Raw genomic sequence first — 16,816 nt, 5'->3', positions numbered from 1 at the left:
AATATACAAAAATACTTCATTCCTGGTGTGAATGAAAACCTTCCGAGTTCAGAACACAGCAAACTTCCGTTGGTGTGAATGAACATACTGCGTTCCCTCTTTGTTACCTCCTTTGTAGTTCCAAAACACAAAATATTCCAAAAAAAAAAGAACCTGACAGGGCAGAAACAGTAATCTAATGCTATATAATTTTGTTATAATTTGCTTTCTTTCTATATTGTTTTCCTGTTCTTTAAGTTTTTCTTGTGTTCTGTTTTCTGTTTTGTTAATTTTCCTTTTCATTTACGTTCTTTTATCTTCCTTTTTCTACCTCAATTACAAATATGTTCTTCTTGCCTTCCGGAATCCATTAACATTATCATTTGATCATTACAATAGGCCCGAGGTAATGGGTGAATTTAAAGGGGCAAATTGTTCAAGCTAAACGTTAGTTTTAGTCTTTGTAGAAGAAACCAGAAGATGCATAGTTTTGAGGGCAATAAATCTTACAGTTAACCTTTCTTGGAGTGACCACAACTTTCTTGAGTTGCAATGCTTCAGCTTCAATTGGAAGGCTGTTACAAGTGCAAAATTATTGAATTTTGACTTGGGGTAAATCTTTTCTCAAGCTAAGAGTTGAAGCCCAAATATTTAAAAATGACATTTGGGAGTTGATTGATAATGGATTTGTAGTTAACCATGTACAGTTACTGTTTGCGAGCATGTACGCTTATTATTTTCAGTGATTATCACTTGCAACCGTTAATTCATTTTGGTCCACTATTATCTTTTACAGACAAATGAGGTTTAGATTGCCAGAGCAATAGGAAGCTGTAGAAGACATCAGTTAACTAATCAGGACAAACATACGAAAGGATCTGTTAATTTTTAAGAGAGAAAACAACAGTTAGCTATTATCGGCTGGATTTCATTAAAGCATTGATAGAATTCTAGAACTATTGAGACTGCTAAAGTTGCTGGACCTGTTGATAAGCTTTCTGATTTATCCAGGGCTTTTGTGTTTCCACCTTAGCAGCTGCAACATGTTCAAGTACCTCGACAACAACTTTCATCGATGGTCTGAATTCAGGATCATGTTGAAGACAAATGGAAGCAAGAGAACCTAATTTTTGTGCAACTTTAAAAGAATATTGGCCTTTTAGCTTTGGATCCATAATTTTCTCCAATCTGTCTCTTTTGAGATCCATAAAGCACAGAACTGGATTGATTTCACCCCAACTAAGCCGCTGTCTCCCTTTTGTAGATAAACCTGTTAGCATTGCAACCAATACCACACCAAAACCATACACATCACTCTTCACATTCATAAGCCCTGTTACATGAGGGAGACAATTTTTAGTATTATACTCTCATTTTTTGTCAAGTCAAAGTTTTTTTTTTTTTTTTGGAATCCGATTAAGCTACCACTGGAGTTTTAATTTCTTTGGTAGTGCTTTTGTAGCACAAGATCCCAACCGGTAGTCTAGAATCTCAAGAGATCATTCTGGATGGGTTACCTGCATTTGCACCTGGGAAGACATTCTCAGGAGGAGCATCAACATATCTTCCATTCCTAAAAAAATTAGGATGTACATCATAGAGATAACTTAGAGGGGTTATCTTTGCAGTGCCAAAACCCGATATCTTCGTATTGTAAGCCTGAAAACAAGATAGTAAACCAAAATTGAGATGGATGAGAATTGCATCAGTAAATGATTTGTCAGCAGTTTTGCTGAAGATATAAAAAGGCGGCATGCATTTTAAATCTTTTGAAGTAGTTTGATAAACTCTGGTGGATAATTGGATATATATTATTTGATTGCACATCCAATAAACTTGTCTTGGTCAAATATTTTGCTTCTCTACTTACACCATCAAGCAAGATGTCTGAGGTACCGAAATATTCATAAAAACCTTGCTCCTGTGTTGCATGCAAGAATGCTAGGCCTCGAGCTGCTCCAATTAGAATGTTAAGTCTTGTGTCCCAGGAAAGTGGCTGAACTTCAGAGCCCGCTAAAGACATCCAAGTATTAAGATTGTTTCAATGGAAAATTTATACAGGCAGATGATGCTTAGATTGTTTAAGATACTAATAGAGCAATATAATCAAAATCTCACCTCCAAAGAGTTGGTTGTCTAGGCTGCCACTTTGCATAAATTCATGGACAACACATAGCTCTTTGTCCTCGCAATATCCAAGGAACTTGACTAGGTTAGGATGAGAAAGTCTTCCAAGTGAGCTTATACGGGACTGCCCAGAAAATGCAATACTAAAACATCAGCAACTGATAGAAGTTTGAACAAGTTACCACAAAGCAAACACTCTCGATTACATAATTTCCGATTACCACCGACTTTGGCAATGATAGATTGTTGGAATAGAGCTGACAGCAAAATATTTTTAGAACGCTTAGGAGGATATGTTCTAGTGTTGTATGAGGTAGAATGATCATTTGAAATAAAGAGCAATACTTGTGAGATAAAATGAATTAGATACAATTGCGAGGAATAGAGTTTGTTAGAGTATCTAAATTTAGTTACTACTCACAAGCTTGGTTTCCATTACCTTTAATAGCTGCTTAGTTTCGGAGGACAAATTTCTAACAGCAACTATGGATCCCTTGCCATGCATCAACGTGGATTTGTCTTGAAGCCATGCTTGGTATACTCTACCAAATTCCAGTTCTCTCATCCCTATATCACTTCCAAAATGTCTAATTGCAGCCTTGAGTTCTGCATAATAGAAAATAGTTAAATTGGGCTGAGAGAAAATCCCTCCATTTGGATAGGTCTCCTCAAAGTCACCAGCTTCTGAGATTCGATGGTTCCTTGAGGCAGTGCCTCCGCCTAGAGTTGTTCCAGAAGCAGTTGCCTGTGCTGTCCTTCCTGCAAGATATAGTTTTATCTTTGGCATTCCTCATTTGAAATTATCAAAATGCTAAGGACATTCACAAAACCAACCTACTATTTTGCATCCCCAAAGTATCTTTGCAATCTCCATAGCTGCAGATCTAACTGAGTCATGATTACCAGTAAAGTTGAGGTTTTTATTAGTGAAACTTGCTGATTCAATATGCTCTAAAGCCAGATGTATCTGAGCCATCCGGGGTCGTTCAGAAGATTCAGGACTGAGACATGCCTTAGCAATAAAAGAAACAGCCCATGCCTGGGCCAAAAGATGCTTAGCTCTGAGCAAAGACGAGTCAATGATGTTTACAACAACTTCCACATCATGAGGGAGAATATAAGACAGCACATTTTCCATCCAACCGTTCAATGCGGAATCATCTGTGGCACTTAAACCCAGCTTTCCAGTGACTAGCTCAAGCAGAACCTTTCCAAAGCTATAAACATCATAGGTACATGATGCATAACTGTCATTAGATGTACCTGATCTTTTAAGATAATAGACTAATTTAGACAAGATTATGCAGCACATTAGCAACCATTTTAACTGTCTAAATGAAATTCACTAATGATTACCGGGAGACAAAAAAGTTACTGGCCTCTTGTCATCCATTTTTAGTCCTGTTCTTGTCTTTGACCCTTCCGGAAGTAATGATCTACCACGTGTATCTGAAGCTGGAACTGGGACAGAAACATACCTACCAGCTTCTTGGTCCCAAATGACTGATGCCCTCTTGATATCTTGTCGTAGTGAAGTTGTTGGTGCTGCAGCTGAGAGCAATAATGGTTCTGTTTACTTTAGCAATTGTCATGTAACATTGGGAAGAAAAGCAACCCCTTAACTGAATTGGAAAATTCTATTCAATATCTCTATCATTTCCTTCTTTTAACAGGGAATATCAGTCCAATACTGCTCCATGTATCCTTATTACCGTAAAATGCTCATAAAGACGGTTTTTCCTTGTATGGTATAGCATATACATCTACATATGAGGTTCTTTTAGCAAAATCAGGTCTATACTAGAATAAAGAATATACAATTTTTTGAACTGAACTCTTAAGTATTTAAGGTTACACTATGTATCCTTTATGCTGATTCAACCATTTGGAATAATCTATCAGATGGTGTAGAACTAAAACTGAATGAAAATTACTTACCAAAAGTGCCTTCTCCAAATGCCCTGTGTACAGGAAGAATGAATACAAATCAGAAGTAAAATTCGAAAACTGGGTAAGCAAAAGAATGAATGGTTAATTTCACTTTTGCAGGCATGGCTAAGACACCCTGCAGGAACCAAATACTTGTAGAATCATGGAAAAGAAGAATGTAACGCCAGTCTCACATGTAAAATCTCAAGAGCATAGAGTGTCAATCCAACTGAAAGAAGTCATATCAACTAAAGATGTTAATTCTTGGTCCCTTTTCCATGTTCAAGAGGGCAGATGGCTATTCAGGGATGTTGCAATCGTGATGCTATGCCAGTGAAGTATAAGGCTAAGCTTGGCTTGATACAATAGACTGCTTTGCCAATAAATTTTGTTGAAAGGGATCAGGTTAAACATACACTCTCTTAATTTGATCTTTTAGCATTACACGCCGAATCCGGATACCCTCAACCTACAACTATGATGTCTACCGATGTCAAAACAAGAAATGGAATCATTGCTGCAATCATTTTGACTCAGTTGCTGATGCTTATATTAATTTCTTAACTTATAGATACGCTTTCATTCTCGTAAAGAATTTTAGATATAATTACTCACATGCCACTTATCTCTTTTTCTGCAACCACAAAAACTAAAATACAGATAATTCTAGAGAAATACTGAAAGGATGCCACAATGAACACAAGAAATATTAACTTAGGCTACTGCACAAACCTGAAAGTAGCAGTCTGACGCATGTCTTTTTCTTCAGCACAGACTTCATAAAGGCTTCCTAACTTCACATCAAACTTGTCATCAAGAAGTATGCTACTTGCTTGAATGTCGCTAAAATAGTAAAGATAAGCTGCAGGTTACGTTCCAAAAACCAATATAATAATGCAAATAATAAAACCCTGCTGGGCACAAAATTAGTGAGGAAAAACTTTGCTACCTGTGAACAAGGGGAGGGACACATTCATGTAGATAAGACAGGCCCTCAGCAACTTCAGTTGCTATCTTCAACCTTGTTATCCAGTCCAGGAATGGTAATTTTCTTCGATTACCTGATTCAATTTTTCTAGACAAAGAAGTCGACAAATCCTTATTGGCCATAAGCTCGTAAACCAAACACTTCTCATTCGCGTTCTCCAAGCATTGACCAACCAGTGGGACGAATCTATGATGATGAGAAACCTTTCCAAGAACTTCCAACTCTGACACGAAAAGGGATTCTTTGTTGACCGATGAAAGATCGATTTTCTTAACTACAACTTGAGTTCTTCCTTCCAAAACTCCATAAAAGAGATCCCCAGAGCTACCATGCTTGATGAGGTTAGATTCACTAAACCAATCCGTCGCTTGGAGAATTTGCTTGTATGAAAACAATTCCCCAGCCAATAAGCTGGAGAAGCTGAAAGATGAAACTCGGCAAGAGGAAGAAGCAAGATTAAAGGAGGAAAATGATGATAATGATGCCAAGGAAAGCTCGCTTGGAGTTGGGGTCCTCTGAGCAATGATGCGGTCGTCTTCTCTCCGCAGGGTGGCCGTGACCAGCCTTTCCCAGTTGTCATAACTCCTACCCATCTATGATCTATCGATCACTAGAATCATACTTTCCTTTGAGAATCATGTAATCAATAGTAATAAACCATTAAATTCTTTAATAAGAGCAGCAATGTATTTCAGTTGAAAACTTGTGATGTAGACAACTGGGAGAATGAAATATTTTAGTTGGCATATTATTCAGTCGACTTTGAAAGCGAATCAACATGTCTTCTCACGAACACTTTGAACTAATTTGTATATATGTACCCGTGGTTTCACTTAATACCACGGAATCCCCCCTATGATTTAAAAATGGCCACTCAACCCCTTGTGATAATATGTAAAGAGTAAACCAAATGAAAATTGCCTCAGGAATAGTGTTAGTTAAAATGCTCGTTGGAAAAATAAAACCTAGCACCTCCTTGTACACACTCGAGCCTTGATGAATTCGTCTAGAGTAGAAAACCCATAAAAAAAAAAAAAATGGGGTTATCTCCCCTGGAATACACTACAATGCTTAAATTAGTAAAGAATCCTAATTTGAAAAATAGTATTGTTATTAGAAAAGTGGATTATCTGTCTTACTTTTTCTCCTTTAGCCGCTTCCTATTTATTTACTCGGCACAATTTTTCATGTGCTCGCCGCCACACATTATATTGAGATCTTAATGTCAAAATCTTATTATAACGTGTCAAATTGAAACCTGCCCAACCTTTTTTTTTACTGTGAGTTAATCACTCATCAATTCTTTGAATAACTTGTTCTCTTGTTATAATAAATGTCATGTCACTTGTCAAGTCACCAATTATCCCTACATGACTACCATGTACTTCATTTCTCTTCAATCGTTATACTTTTAAGGAATAGATTTTTATATATTTCTTTGTTTAGTTGTATATGATTTGATATTACACTTTATTTATATGTTCATGAATCTTGTGATTTTTTTTTTTTGTCATTAGTCTGACGGTTTACTCATCTAATGTACATCTTTTGATTCAAACTTACACTTAGTTAAAATGTTTGATTTACTTGTGATTTTTATACTTGCTTTTTTTATTAGATTTTACAACTTGTCATTTAGTATTTACAAGTTCATTTAGTTATATAAAAAAAAATGTTTGCCGAAGTTCAAACAAAGCCAGCTAGCATCTGCTTGGTTCTTTCTCGAAGAGTGTGCCTTTAATAGTTTTATTTGAGAAAAGTCAACCATATGAGACTCAAAAAGTCAACCATATGAGATTGGCAGCTCCTAGTTCTGTTCATACTTCTTCCAAAATTTTAAATATTTCACTGTCTCGTTTAATTGAATCCCACTGCAACCTCCTAGTGAACCAAAGAACGAAGAATTGAAAATGCTACTACCAATTTTTAGGAAACAAGAAAGATCACTCTTCTTCTTTGAGAATGGCAGTTCCCTATTAGAGGAGCTAGTTGCTTCTTTTGGTGGAAGATACAAAAACACCCATTCGTTGCTTCACACTCATGGGTGCGATGAACAACTTCACCAGAATAATTGACCTCACAGATACTGGACATATGTTTCATGGTGTTGTAAAGAAACAACAAATTTCAGACGAGGGATTCAGTGGTAAAGAGATCAGCTCTAGAGCTTTTCATGGCACTATATTCCTGTTTGTTTCAAACCAAATCTTGGGCCAGATCAGGTTCAGAGAGTAAGGGAAAATTTCCCTACAGGATCAGGCACCAAATCGGGCTCGAAATTCCAGCTTTGGTATCTGAATGAACTGAAAATTGACTGTTTCCTTATATTCTCCACATTTCAGAAGAGAACAAATGCGCCATCACTTCAAACATTAAACCATTGATGACGTTCTATCAAATGATACATAGAATCCTTAAGCAAGAAGGGCCTAGAGTGTAGTTCCCCTCCCCTTCTCTTTTATCTGATGTCTCCAAGAACAAATTCCTATCCAGTCATCGAGTCAGAGTTACAACAATCTTTGCCAGAAAAGTTAACCTGTGGATATGATCTTCCTGAGTACTTTTTCCTCACTACACTCCCCTTTCCTTTCCAGTCCCATTATGAAACTCCATTTTTTTCTCTGACGGTTGATTTTCACAACACCATGTTAATTGTCCTTCATCAGTAATCTAAAGATGAGACCATGGTTCAAAGACTCGACTGAGCCCGGGATGACTCAGCCGAGTTGTCACCGGAACAAGGCTTCTTGATCCGATACCGAGACGAGATAACTTTGAGATAATGAATCATCGAAAACTCGGCTGAAACATCTCCGAAACGGATAGAAACGGCCTAGTTGTCCCGAGTCATCCAGAGTCAACTCAAATTTTTATTATTTTTGCTAATTTTTTAATTATTTTTGTTTATCATTTTTTTTACAATTTTTATAATATTAAATATTTCAAAAATTTGCGTTTCGCCGAAACCGAGACCGATATACCAAGACCGATGTGGAACGGTTCGGGCCGCAACCACAACCACAACCGTGACTTTGAATCATGGATGAGATTGAAGGACTCAATCCAACAAATTATTATCTTGTATTACTTCAGACTCTAATTGCACTTACATTTTTTTCAAAGTCAATTCAGTGTACAATTAGTTGTTTGTTGAATGCTAAACTAATTCATTGTGTAGGTATGCACTCTTTGGTCCGAACTGATTCTTCGGAGAACTTGCTTTTAAGCCAGTGTAACTCTTAACCTTTCAAACAAAACGAAGCTGAGACTACAAAAAGGAAAGAACGAACAGATTACATATCAACCAACTAATCAGGACAAAAATATTTAAGGATCTGTTACGTTTAGTTATGAAAGCAATAGTTCAGCTTTTATGGGACGGATTTCCGCCAATGCTTTGCAGAAGTGGAAAACTAAGAATGCTGAAGGTGGTGGTCATGATTATAAGCTGTCCGATTTGTCCTGGGCTCTTCTGCTTACTCCTTAGCAGATACAATGCATTCTAATATCTCCACAACTTCTTTCATTGATAATCTGGATTCAGGTTCATCTTGAAGACATAAACAAGCAAGAGATCCTAATTCTAGAGCAGCTTCTGCTGGATATTTTCCTTCTAATTGTGGATCCATAATTTTCTCCAATGGGTTCTTCCTCATATGGTACCTGAAAAATGGAACCAGATGGTACTCTAATGGAACCAGATAGTGCTCTCTCCAACCAAGTCGATATCTACCTTTTGCAGATAAACCTGTTAGCATTTCGGCCAATACCACACCAAAACCAAACACATCGCCCTTCACGTTCATTTCAGCCAATACCACACCAGAACCAAGCGCATCGCCCTTCACATTCATAAGCTCTGTTACATATGAGTTGATGATTAGAATTTATAACATTTTTCTTTTGTTACTCAAATTTGTTTTAAATCCAATCGAGCATGTCCAAGAGCTTAACTTTGGTGACTACTCAGTAGTGGGCTCAATTTTAAAAGCTCAAACAGTCAAGCTGGCAATATTACCTGTTGGGATATTTTTTCTCAGATCATACTCAGGAGGAGCATTAAAATACTTTCCCCTTTTATACCAAAGAGGATGTTCTTCATTAAAGACTTTTCGACGAACAATCTTTGTTGTGCCAATACCTGATATCTTGGCATTGTAAGACTGTCAACAAAAAATATGACCAAAATCCAAAGAAAATGAGTTTTTCATTGGTAATAGATATTGACATCAATAATTCAAAGAAAAAACTCAGCATTCATGTTAAACTTTATGTAGCCCTGATAAGTACAGAAACCTGTAATTTTTGGCAAATAGATTTCACGAGAACATTGCGCAAATAGATTTTAACTTACACCATCAAGCAAGATGTCTGAGGTGCCGAAGTATTCATAGTAACCTTGCCACTCTGCCGCATGCAAGAATGCCAGGCCTCGAGCTGCTCCAATTAGAATCTTGATTCTTATGTCCCATGAAAGTGGCCGAACATCGGAGCTTGCTAAACACGTCAAAGTAAAATTATTTCATCTGAAGCTTACTGTCAGTAAATGATGCTTAGTTAGTCTGAGTAACTATTAGAGCCTATTAATAATCTAAACCTCACTTCTGAAGAGATGGTTCTCTAGGCTGCCATTTTGCATATATTCATGAACAACGAATAGCTCTTTGTCTTCCAAGCAATATCCAAGGAACTCGACTAAGTTTGGATGTGAGAGCCTTCCAAGCAAGCATACCCGAGACTGCTCAAGAAAATGTGACTTAGAAAAGATTGGACAAAGCAAGTTAGACTTCTTCACTATATACTTGGAGGAGTTACTAGACTCATCTAATGCAATTACCACGTCGATGCCAACAATAAATTCCTTAAAGGGGAGATGAGATGATAGCATACATTTGCAGAAAGTGTAGGAAGATTATGTTCTAGTATTGTAAGAGCCAGAAAAGACCAATTGAAATTTGGAGTAACAGTTGTGAGCCAAAAGGAAATTGGGTTCCAAATGAACTGCAAAATTTTGTCAGAGAAGTGGTAGTTTCTGCTTGCGGGTTAATCTACCTGCCAATCATTTAATAGTAGCATATTCTGCGAGTAAAATTTTCTAACAGCAACTAGTGCTTCACTGCTACTCTTTGATGTGGATTTGTCTTGAAGCCAAGCTTGGGTTATTGCACTGAATTCACCTTCTCTCAGCACTGCATCACTCCTGAAACCTCTGGTTGCAACCATGAGTTCAGAATAAGAGAAAATAGTCAATTTGGGATGAACAAAGATGCCCTCATTTTGATAACCCTCTTTTAAGGCGGTGCGGCTGCCTAGCGTTGCATTGCCAGTTGCCTTTGGCCTCCGTCCTGCAAGATACACTTATTTTTCAGCATTTATCATATCAAATTTCTTAGACTGCTAAAGAGAGTCATAAACCAACCTACTATTTGAGATCTTTGTAGTATCTTTGCAATCACCAGAGCTGTACTCACTGAGCCATGATGACCAATAGGCTTGAAATTTTCATCACCAAACCTTGCTGACATAATATGATCTAAGGCTAAAAGTATCTGTGCCATATTGGGCCTTTCAGAAGATTCAGGACTGAGACATGCCTTAGCAATAAATGAAACTGCCCATACTTGGGACAAAAGATGCTTATCCAAGGATAAAGTCGACTGCACAATGTTTATAAGGAGTTCCTCTTTATCAGGAATGATATAAGCCAGCGCTTTTATCATCCAATCCTTCATGATGGAATTTTCAGTTGCACTAAAATCCTGCTTTCCCGTGACTAGCTCGAGCAAAACTTTCCCAAAGCTATAAACATCATAGGCACACGTTGCATAACTTGCATTAGATGTACCTGGCCATTCAAGATAATATGATTTGGAATGCTTAACAAGTAGCTGATGGTAACACCTAAATTGGAAATATTTCACCTCATTCTTGGAACAAAAAATAATATTTGCGTAACTTAATTGCAAAGTTGTACTAATTTTCTTCAATCATTTCTTCTGTTATTGGGGAAGATCAATTCCTAACTGCCTTATGATGCTCAACTCTGGAACATGGTCAAGCCAAATGGTTTTTCCAAATATGACACAAAAGGCAAAAGTGGGGACTATTGTGAGGCTTTTCTAGCAGAATCTGGCATGTGCAAGAATACAAACTTGAATCTGAACTGAAGCCGAGGCAGTTTCTATTAAACTAACACGTCTTTGAGTAATGTTCATTTCTTGTGACTACTGAGCAATCTCCTCACGTAATCCAAAATTGGCTTCATACACCATGTCATTTGAACAGATTCAAGTGGAATGATAAACAGAACATGGTTTACAAGTATCCTCTACATACCAGGAGTGCCTTGGTTGGATCCCCTGTATAACAGAAGAAAGAATGTCACAAACTTAGTACAGAAATAAAACTCACAAGTTAGCAGTAAGCAAAAGAGTGGAAAGTTGCAGTTTCATAGCTTAGCGATTCCCAAATACCACATATTGTACACTCATGGAAAAGCAGAATCTATCCTTAGTCTAACAAATAAACATCTGAAATTTGAGGAGCATCAAAAAGTCTCAAGTTTATAAGGCAGAGTTGTCAATCCCTCGAAAAGTACATATATATTTCAAATAAAGAAGTTTATTTCTGGCCACCTTTCATCCTAAGCACAGAAATTGTTGAACAAAGTGGTAGATGTGACAGCAAATCATGGATACTAGATAGTAGCAATGCTGATATCCAGCCAGAAATTTTTAAGCTAAGTTATGGTAGATAGGACGCGTAGCTCTTGCTGTAGAGTGCTTAAATATGTCTTGAAGGAGTATCTATGTTTCAGACAAATGTTTTCAACTCCCTAGCTGATGCTTGCATTAGAATCACTATGAATTTTATCAAATTACTCTTTTAACTGACAAATATTCTTCCTTTGTTATAAAGAATTTGCAGTCTTCATTAGCAGGGCATTGCTATATTGCAAAGAGAAATCCCACATAAAGTTGAGAGAGTATCAGAAGTACCACCCTAACCTAGCAATGGTATTCGGAGCAATGTCTTTTTCTTCAGCACAGACTTTATAAAGGCTTCCTAACCTCACTTCAAACTTGTCGTCGAGAAGTATGCTGCCTGCTTGAATGTCTCTACACGAATCAAAAGAGGACTTAAGCTTATACTATTTATTTTTCAAAAAAAAAAAAAATCTGTGCTTGGTCTAAAATGATGAGAATATTTATTACCTATGGACAAGGGGAGGGACACACTGATGATGTAGATAATACAAACTCTCAGCAACTTCAGTTGCTATCTTCAACCTCGTTATCCAGTCAAGGAATGGTGATTGTGTATTATTACCTGAAATATTTTTCCTGGACAAACAAGTTGACAAGTCCTTGTTAGGCATGTACCTGTAAACCAGAAACTTCTCATTTCCATTCTCCAAGCAATGGCCAAGGAAAGGGACAAATCTATGATGATGAGAAACCTTCCCAAGAACTTCCAACTCTGCTATGAAAAGGGATTCTTTGTTGACTGATGAAAGATCAATTTTTTTAATTACTACTCGAGTCCCTTCTTCTAAAACTCCGTCATAGAGATCACCCGAGAGACCATGCTTAATGAGCTTGGACTCATTCAAGTAATCCGTTGCTTGGAGAATTTGAAGACGTGTAAATGAAACCCCCGCGAATAAGTTGTTGAAGTTGAAAGATGAAACTCGGCGAGAGGAAGAAGCTAGATTAAAGGACGAAATTGATGATAATGATGCCAAGGAAAGCTCACTTGGAGTCCTCTGACCGGTGAATCGGAGATCTTCTCTTCTCAGGACGGCTGTCACCAGCCTTTCCCAATTATCACAACTCCTAGGCATCTATTGATCTTTCGATCATGACTATCATCAGTTTCCGATTGAAAATCAGGTAATTAATGGTGACAAATCATCAAATTCAGATGATCTCAGGTTCAATTGGAAACTTATGATGCAGAAATGTTTGAACTAGTCGGTGCATTGTTCAGTTGACTTTGAAAGCTAATCAACTAGTCTTCTCGCAAACACTTTGAACTAGTCTGTGTACATGTATTATATTGTCCTGTAGTTTCACTTAATACCACGGATATTCCCTAGAGGCCACCCAATCCCTCGTGTTCGTGGTTCCCTGCAATTCTGAGAAATTTGACTCGCTGAGAAGCCACGAAGCGTTGTAACGGTCGAATTACATCGATTTATTCCGAATTATCTTGAATCAATTCGAATTTTTATTATTTTACTAATTTTTTATTTATTTTTATTTATTATATTTTTTACAGTTTTTAGAATATTAAATATTTCAAAAATTTGTTTCTCGTCGAGATTGTGACCAATATGCCAAAACGATGTGAAACAGTTCGGACCACGACCGCAACTTTGAACCATGATCTGTATAACGTCATTCCTATTACTGTTAGTCTTGTATAGAAAATCCAGTTTCTTGCCTTTTTTCTGCTTTCTAAACACTCCCATTAAAACCTATCCAATTTCTCTTTTAGTAAAGCTGGTAAAACAACGTCCTGGACTACTAATCCTTAAATATCTCCTCATCAACCCCATCTCTTTTTGTTTGTAAGCAATGATAATGTCCATCGATATATTAATAATGGTTAACATTTTCTTTCTTCTCAAACTTCTACCTAAAATCCGAGACCAGAAATTCCCTTCATGTTGAATCATAAGTAAATTATAGGTAAATACCAAGAACTATGAGCAAAATACAAGACAGAGTTAATACCCAAAGAAACAAGAACAAAAACAAACAGCCAGGTAGACAGCAGCTTAGTACATGGAGGCCTAATGGCTAATTAAGAATTATGTAAATTGCTCAATCATAGGTAAGTCAGATATTTCTTTGTCCATGCATGTTAAAACTAGGTGAGATGTGGTGGCATGTGAAGGATTATGCTATTGCATCATTCTGCTTTTGCATCCAAGTGGAAATATTCTTAATGAAACAAATGATTGCGAAAGGTCAAACAAAGCCAACCAACATCTGCTTGGTTCTTTCTTGAAGAGTGCCTTTCATAGTTTCAGTTAAAGAGGTCAACCATATGAGATTGGCAGCCAAAAAAGAGAGAAACACTGCAACATGCAACTTCATAAGAACTGGCCTTGCAGATACTGGACATATGTTTCATGGTGTTACAGAGGAACTGCAAATTTTGGTCAAGAGGTTCAGCAATAAAGAGATCAGCATCAGCCCTTTCATAGTTTCAATTAAAGAGGTCAACCATATGAGATTGGCAGCCAAAAAAGAGAGAAACACTGCAACATGCAACTTCATAAGAACTGGCCTTGCAGATACTGGACATATGTTTCATGGTGTTACAGAGGAACTGCAAATTTTGGTCAAGAGGTTCAGCAATAAAGAGATCAGCATCAGCTCTAGAGCTTCTAATGGCACTATTCGTGATATAATATAATGGTCTGCTCCCAGATGACGTTGGGAACTTTCAAAATGTCTGGTGACAGCAAAGCAACATAACGGATCAGGTCCTCTGCTGTCACCAATGGCGACAGTAGGATGAATTCGAACAAAATAAATATAGACACTAAAACAATAAATAGGGATGACAATGAGGTGATTTTAGGACAAGGAAATGTCTCATTTTCCAAACCCCCCTCCCTCCACCACCCTTGTGATACACCCGCTCCGCCCTACTACCATTATTATTTTTATTTAATTAAACTTTTTTCATCTATATAAATCTTATAATAATTTTATTAATCATTCTTTTGAAGTTTTAATAAAAAACAATTACATCATTTTGTCATGACAAGTTATGTTATTTATTTCATATAAATATATTTATATAATAACAATAACGTAGCATTTATTTTGTATTATACATATTAAAATATACATATATGTTATACCATATCAAAATTTAAGTGGGGCGGGGAAACATCCACCCCAACTCCTGTCTCGTTCCTTCCCTACAGAGTAGGCACTCACTTCTATTGCTATCCTTAACAACAAATGTAGATATCAACACATCAACATGTAAAAATCGAACAAATTTGGGACGCATATTTCAATGATAGAAAAAATTTCTTGTGTTTGTTCACTTTATTTTGTTAGTAGCCATATTTACTAAATTAGTGTCTACATCCTACATCTAACTGCATGTCACTGTCACCAGAGGACCTTTATCCCAAAATTTCCATTGTTGGATGACAAAGACGCAAACGAGTCTTAGGCGGTTTGAGTTTTTAATTTGGGTAACCATTGTTATGGGTTGTGCTGGATTAGTTGAGTGTTCCCTGAAAAAGACGTAAACGTGTTTTGGACGGTTTGAGTTTTTAAATTGGGTAGCCATCAACCCAAGTACTAGTACCTAGTAACTCAGAGCATCTGCCGCGGAGTTATACCTCCCATGATACTGCCCATTACACGGCCACCCATTGTAGCCGTATAATGCTCATTACATGCATCATTCTGATACTGTGTATAATAGTGGATCAGTGTCAGCAATGGACAAAATTTTTTGAAGCTGCAACGATCGAACGATTCTTGTGACTTAAGAATTGGCCGAAAATTTTCAATATTACCTTTAGAGAAACGCGGAATTACGTGATTGAGAAATAAATCATCAATTTCGATCGAACTTGGTTGAGCATATTTGGGAACGATTTGGAGGCAATAACAATGAAAACTAGTATTCATTATGTTATTATTTGTATTTTGTTTGATCTAAATTATGTAATACTATGTCATGGAGTTCAACTAATTACATAAAGAATTATTAATTAAATATGGATTATTATGATATCTTCGCATTTGAGGTATCACATATTTGTTTAATAATTACATAATTATTTTTTAGAAAATAACAATATATTATTTTTGAGAGATAGAAAAAGATATATTGTTCAAACTTGGAAATTAATATTATTATTTTTTAGAAAATAAAAAATCCAAAAGGTAACAAATTTAATGAAAGTTAATACTTTATTTTTTAAAAATAACAAAATTATTTTTTTAAAAAACTACTTTATTTATTTATGGGATATGAGTTGTACATTATTAAAATAAATGTTTGATTTAATTATGGACCCATGCTATTACACCTTGTGAAATGTAATCTATTGTGAGTAGAAGTATAATAAAAGAGGAAAAAGTGAAATACTTATGTGGCATGTAGATTACACATTCTAAAGAGTGTAAACCACTGTGGATGCCCTTATGATGCTTAGATGACCTCATCTAAAATGACATTAATCAATCAAAATGACATTAATCCGTATATGATCTTAGTTTTTTCTTTTCGGTTTTCCTGCAACTCCTTTTCTTTTTTGTTTTGTTTTCTTGCATTTCCTGGTCTTTCCTTGGCAAAACGGACGTGCAATTGTTCGAACACCTATCTAAGTCATTGTCTGGAAAGAGCATGGACACGTTAATGTCAAAAAAATTGTAATGTCTGGTTGTGGTTCAAAACTTGCTATCATCCTCGAAAACACAATGCAAACATAGCAACACAGACAAACAAAGAGAGCCAGTTAAGACAACAGCTTTCAATCAATCAGGATAGAATATTTTAGAATACACTACTGAAACAAGAAAAAGATATCATTGACATAATTGTTATTGCATTTAATGTTCCATTATTTGCATGCAAGCTTGTGAAGGATGATGGCAACTGAAGTTTTTCCAAGAACTTGCATGGCATCTATGCATTCAATTCTACCCACATTGTATATTCCAACTATTTCATACCCTTTATTTGAATCATTGCCAAAGAAAGTTTTCTTAACTGTGATAACTTCGAACAGATATGGTCTGTCTCCTG

General features: G+C 36.4%; 2 protein-coding genes across 6 annotated transcripts; both read right to left on the bottom strand.

The window, feature by feature from the left end:
- Nucleotides 1-846: 846 nt before the first annotated feature.
- Nucleotides 847-5,746, bottom strand: LOC113713831 (uncharacterized). Of its 3 annotated transcripts, XM_027237628.2 has the most exons (11): nucleotides 4,985-5,745; nucleotides 4,768-4,878; nucleotides 4,045-4,067; nucleotides 3,463-3,657; nucleotides 2,941-3,369; nucleotides 2,785-2,865; nucleotides 2,546-2,712; nucleotides 2,098-2,230; nucleotides 1,850-1,992; nucleotides 1,497-1,638; nucleotides 847-1,312 (listed from the first exon to the last, which is right to left on the bottom strand). In XM_027237628.2, exons 1-11 carry the CDS (start codon nucleotides 5,614-5,616, stop codon nucleotides 948-950), a joined length of 2,421 nt encoding a protein of 806 aa, XP_027093429.1. In that variant the 5' UTR covers nucleotides 5,617-5,745; the 3' UTR covers nucleotides 847-947. The 3 variants fall into 3 exon arrangements, with proteins under 3 accessions (XP_027093429.1, XP_071924363.1, XP_027093428.1); XM_072068262.1 differs by having other exon boundaries at nucleotides 847-1,249; nucleotides 2,546-2,865; nucleotides 4,985-5,746; XM_027237627.2 differs by having other exon boundaries at nucleotides 2,546-2,865.
- Nucleotides 5,747-8,300: 2,554 nt separating this feature from the next.
- On the bottom strand, nucleotides 8,301-13,142 carry LOC113713256 (proline-rich receptor-like protein kinase PERK9). Of its 3 annotated transcripts, none has more exons than XM_072069501.1 (9): nucleotides 12,238-13,142; nucleotides 12,031-12,141; nucleotides 11,360-11,382; nucleotides 10,443-10,868; nucleotides 10,076-10,368; nucleotides 9,626-9,779; nucleotides 9,378-9,520; nucleotides 9,042-9,164; nucleotides 8,301-8,882 (listed from the first exon to the last, which is right to left on the bottom strand). In XM_072069501.1, exons 1-8 carry the CDS (start codon nucleotides 12,864-12,866, stop codon nucleotides 9,060-9,062), a joined length of 1,884 nt encoding a protein of 627 aa, XP_071925602.1. In that variant the 5' UTR covers nucleotides 12,867-13,142; the 3' UTR covers nucleotides 8,301-8,882; nucleotides 9,042-9,059. The 3 variants fall into 3 exon arrangements, with proteins under 3 accessions (XP_071925602.1, XP_027092735.1, XP_027092736.1); XM_027236934.2 differs by having other exon boundaries at nucleotides 9,042-9,186; nucleotides 12,238-13,140; XM_027236935.2 differs by having other exon boundaries at nucleotides 9,042-9,186; nucleotides 9,626-9,761; nucleotides 12,238-13,139.
- Nucleotides 13,143-16,816: the final 3,674 nt, after the last annotated feature.

The sequence above is a fragment of the Coffea arabica genome, chromosome 10c (genome assembly GCF_036785885.1).
Source record: "Coffea arabica cultivar ET-39 chromosome 10c, Coffea Arabica ET-39 HiFi, whole genome shotgun sequence".
Classification (NCBI taxonomy): domain Eukaryota; kingdom Viridiplantae; phylum Streptophyta; class Magnoliopsida; order Gentianales; family Rubiaceae; genus Coffea; species Coffea arabica.
The sequence above is the reverse complement of the archived record's forward strand: the minus strand, read 5'-3'. Positions and strand labels throughout refer to the sequence as shown.

Excerpts from the sequence above, each read along its gene's own strand:
- LOC113713256 (XM_027236934.2), bottom strand. The coding sequence starts at position 12,866 with ATGCCTAGGAGTTGTGATAATTGGGAAAGGCTGGTGACAGCCGTCCTG. Across the intron at positions 10,369-10,442 it reads ACAAAGATCTCAAATAGTAG|GACGGAGGCCAAAGGCAACT; the intron begins GTTGGTTTATGA and ends TGTATCTTGCAG. Across the intron at positions 8,883-9,041 it reads GAGAAAAAATATCCCAACAG|AGCTTATGAATGTGAAGGGC; the intron begins GTAATATTGCCA and ends CATATGTAACAG.
- LOC113713831 (XM_027237627.2), bottom strand. The coding sequence starts at position 5,616 with ATGGGTAGGAGTTATGACAACTGGGAAAGGCTGGTCACGGCCACCCTG. Across the intron at positions 3,370-3,462 it reads AGTAACTTTTTTGTCTCCCG|GTACATCTAATGACAGTTAT; the intron begins GTAATCATTAGT and ends TTAAAAGATCAG. Across the intron at positions 1,639-1,849 it reads CAGACATCTTGCTTGATGGT|GCTTACAATACGAAGATATC; the intron begins GTAAGTAGAGAA and ends TCTTGTTTTCAG.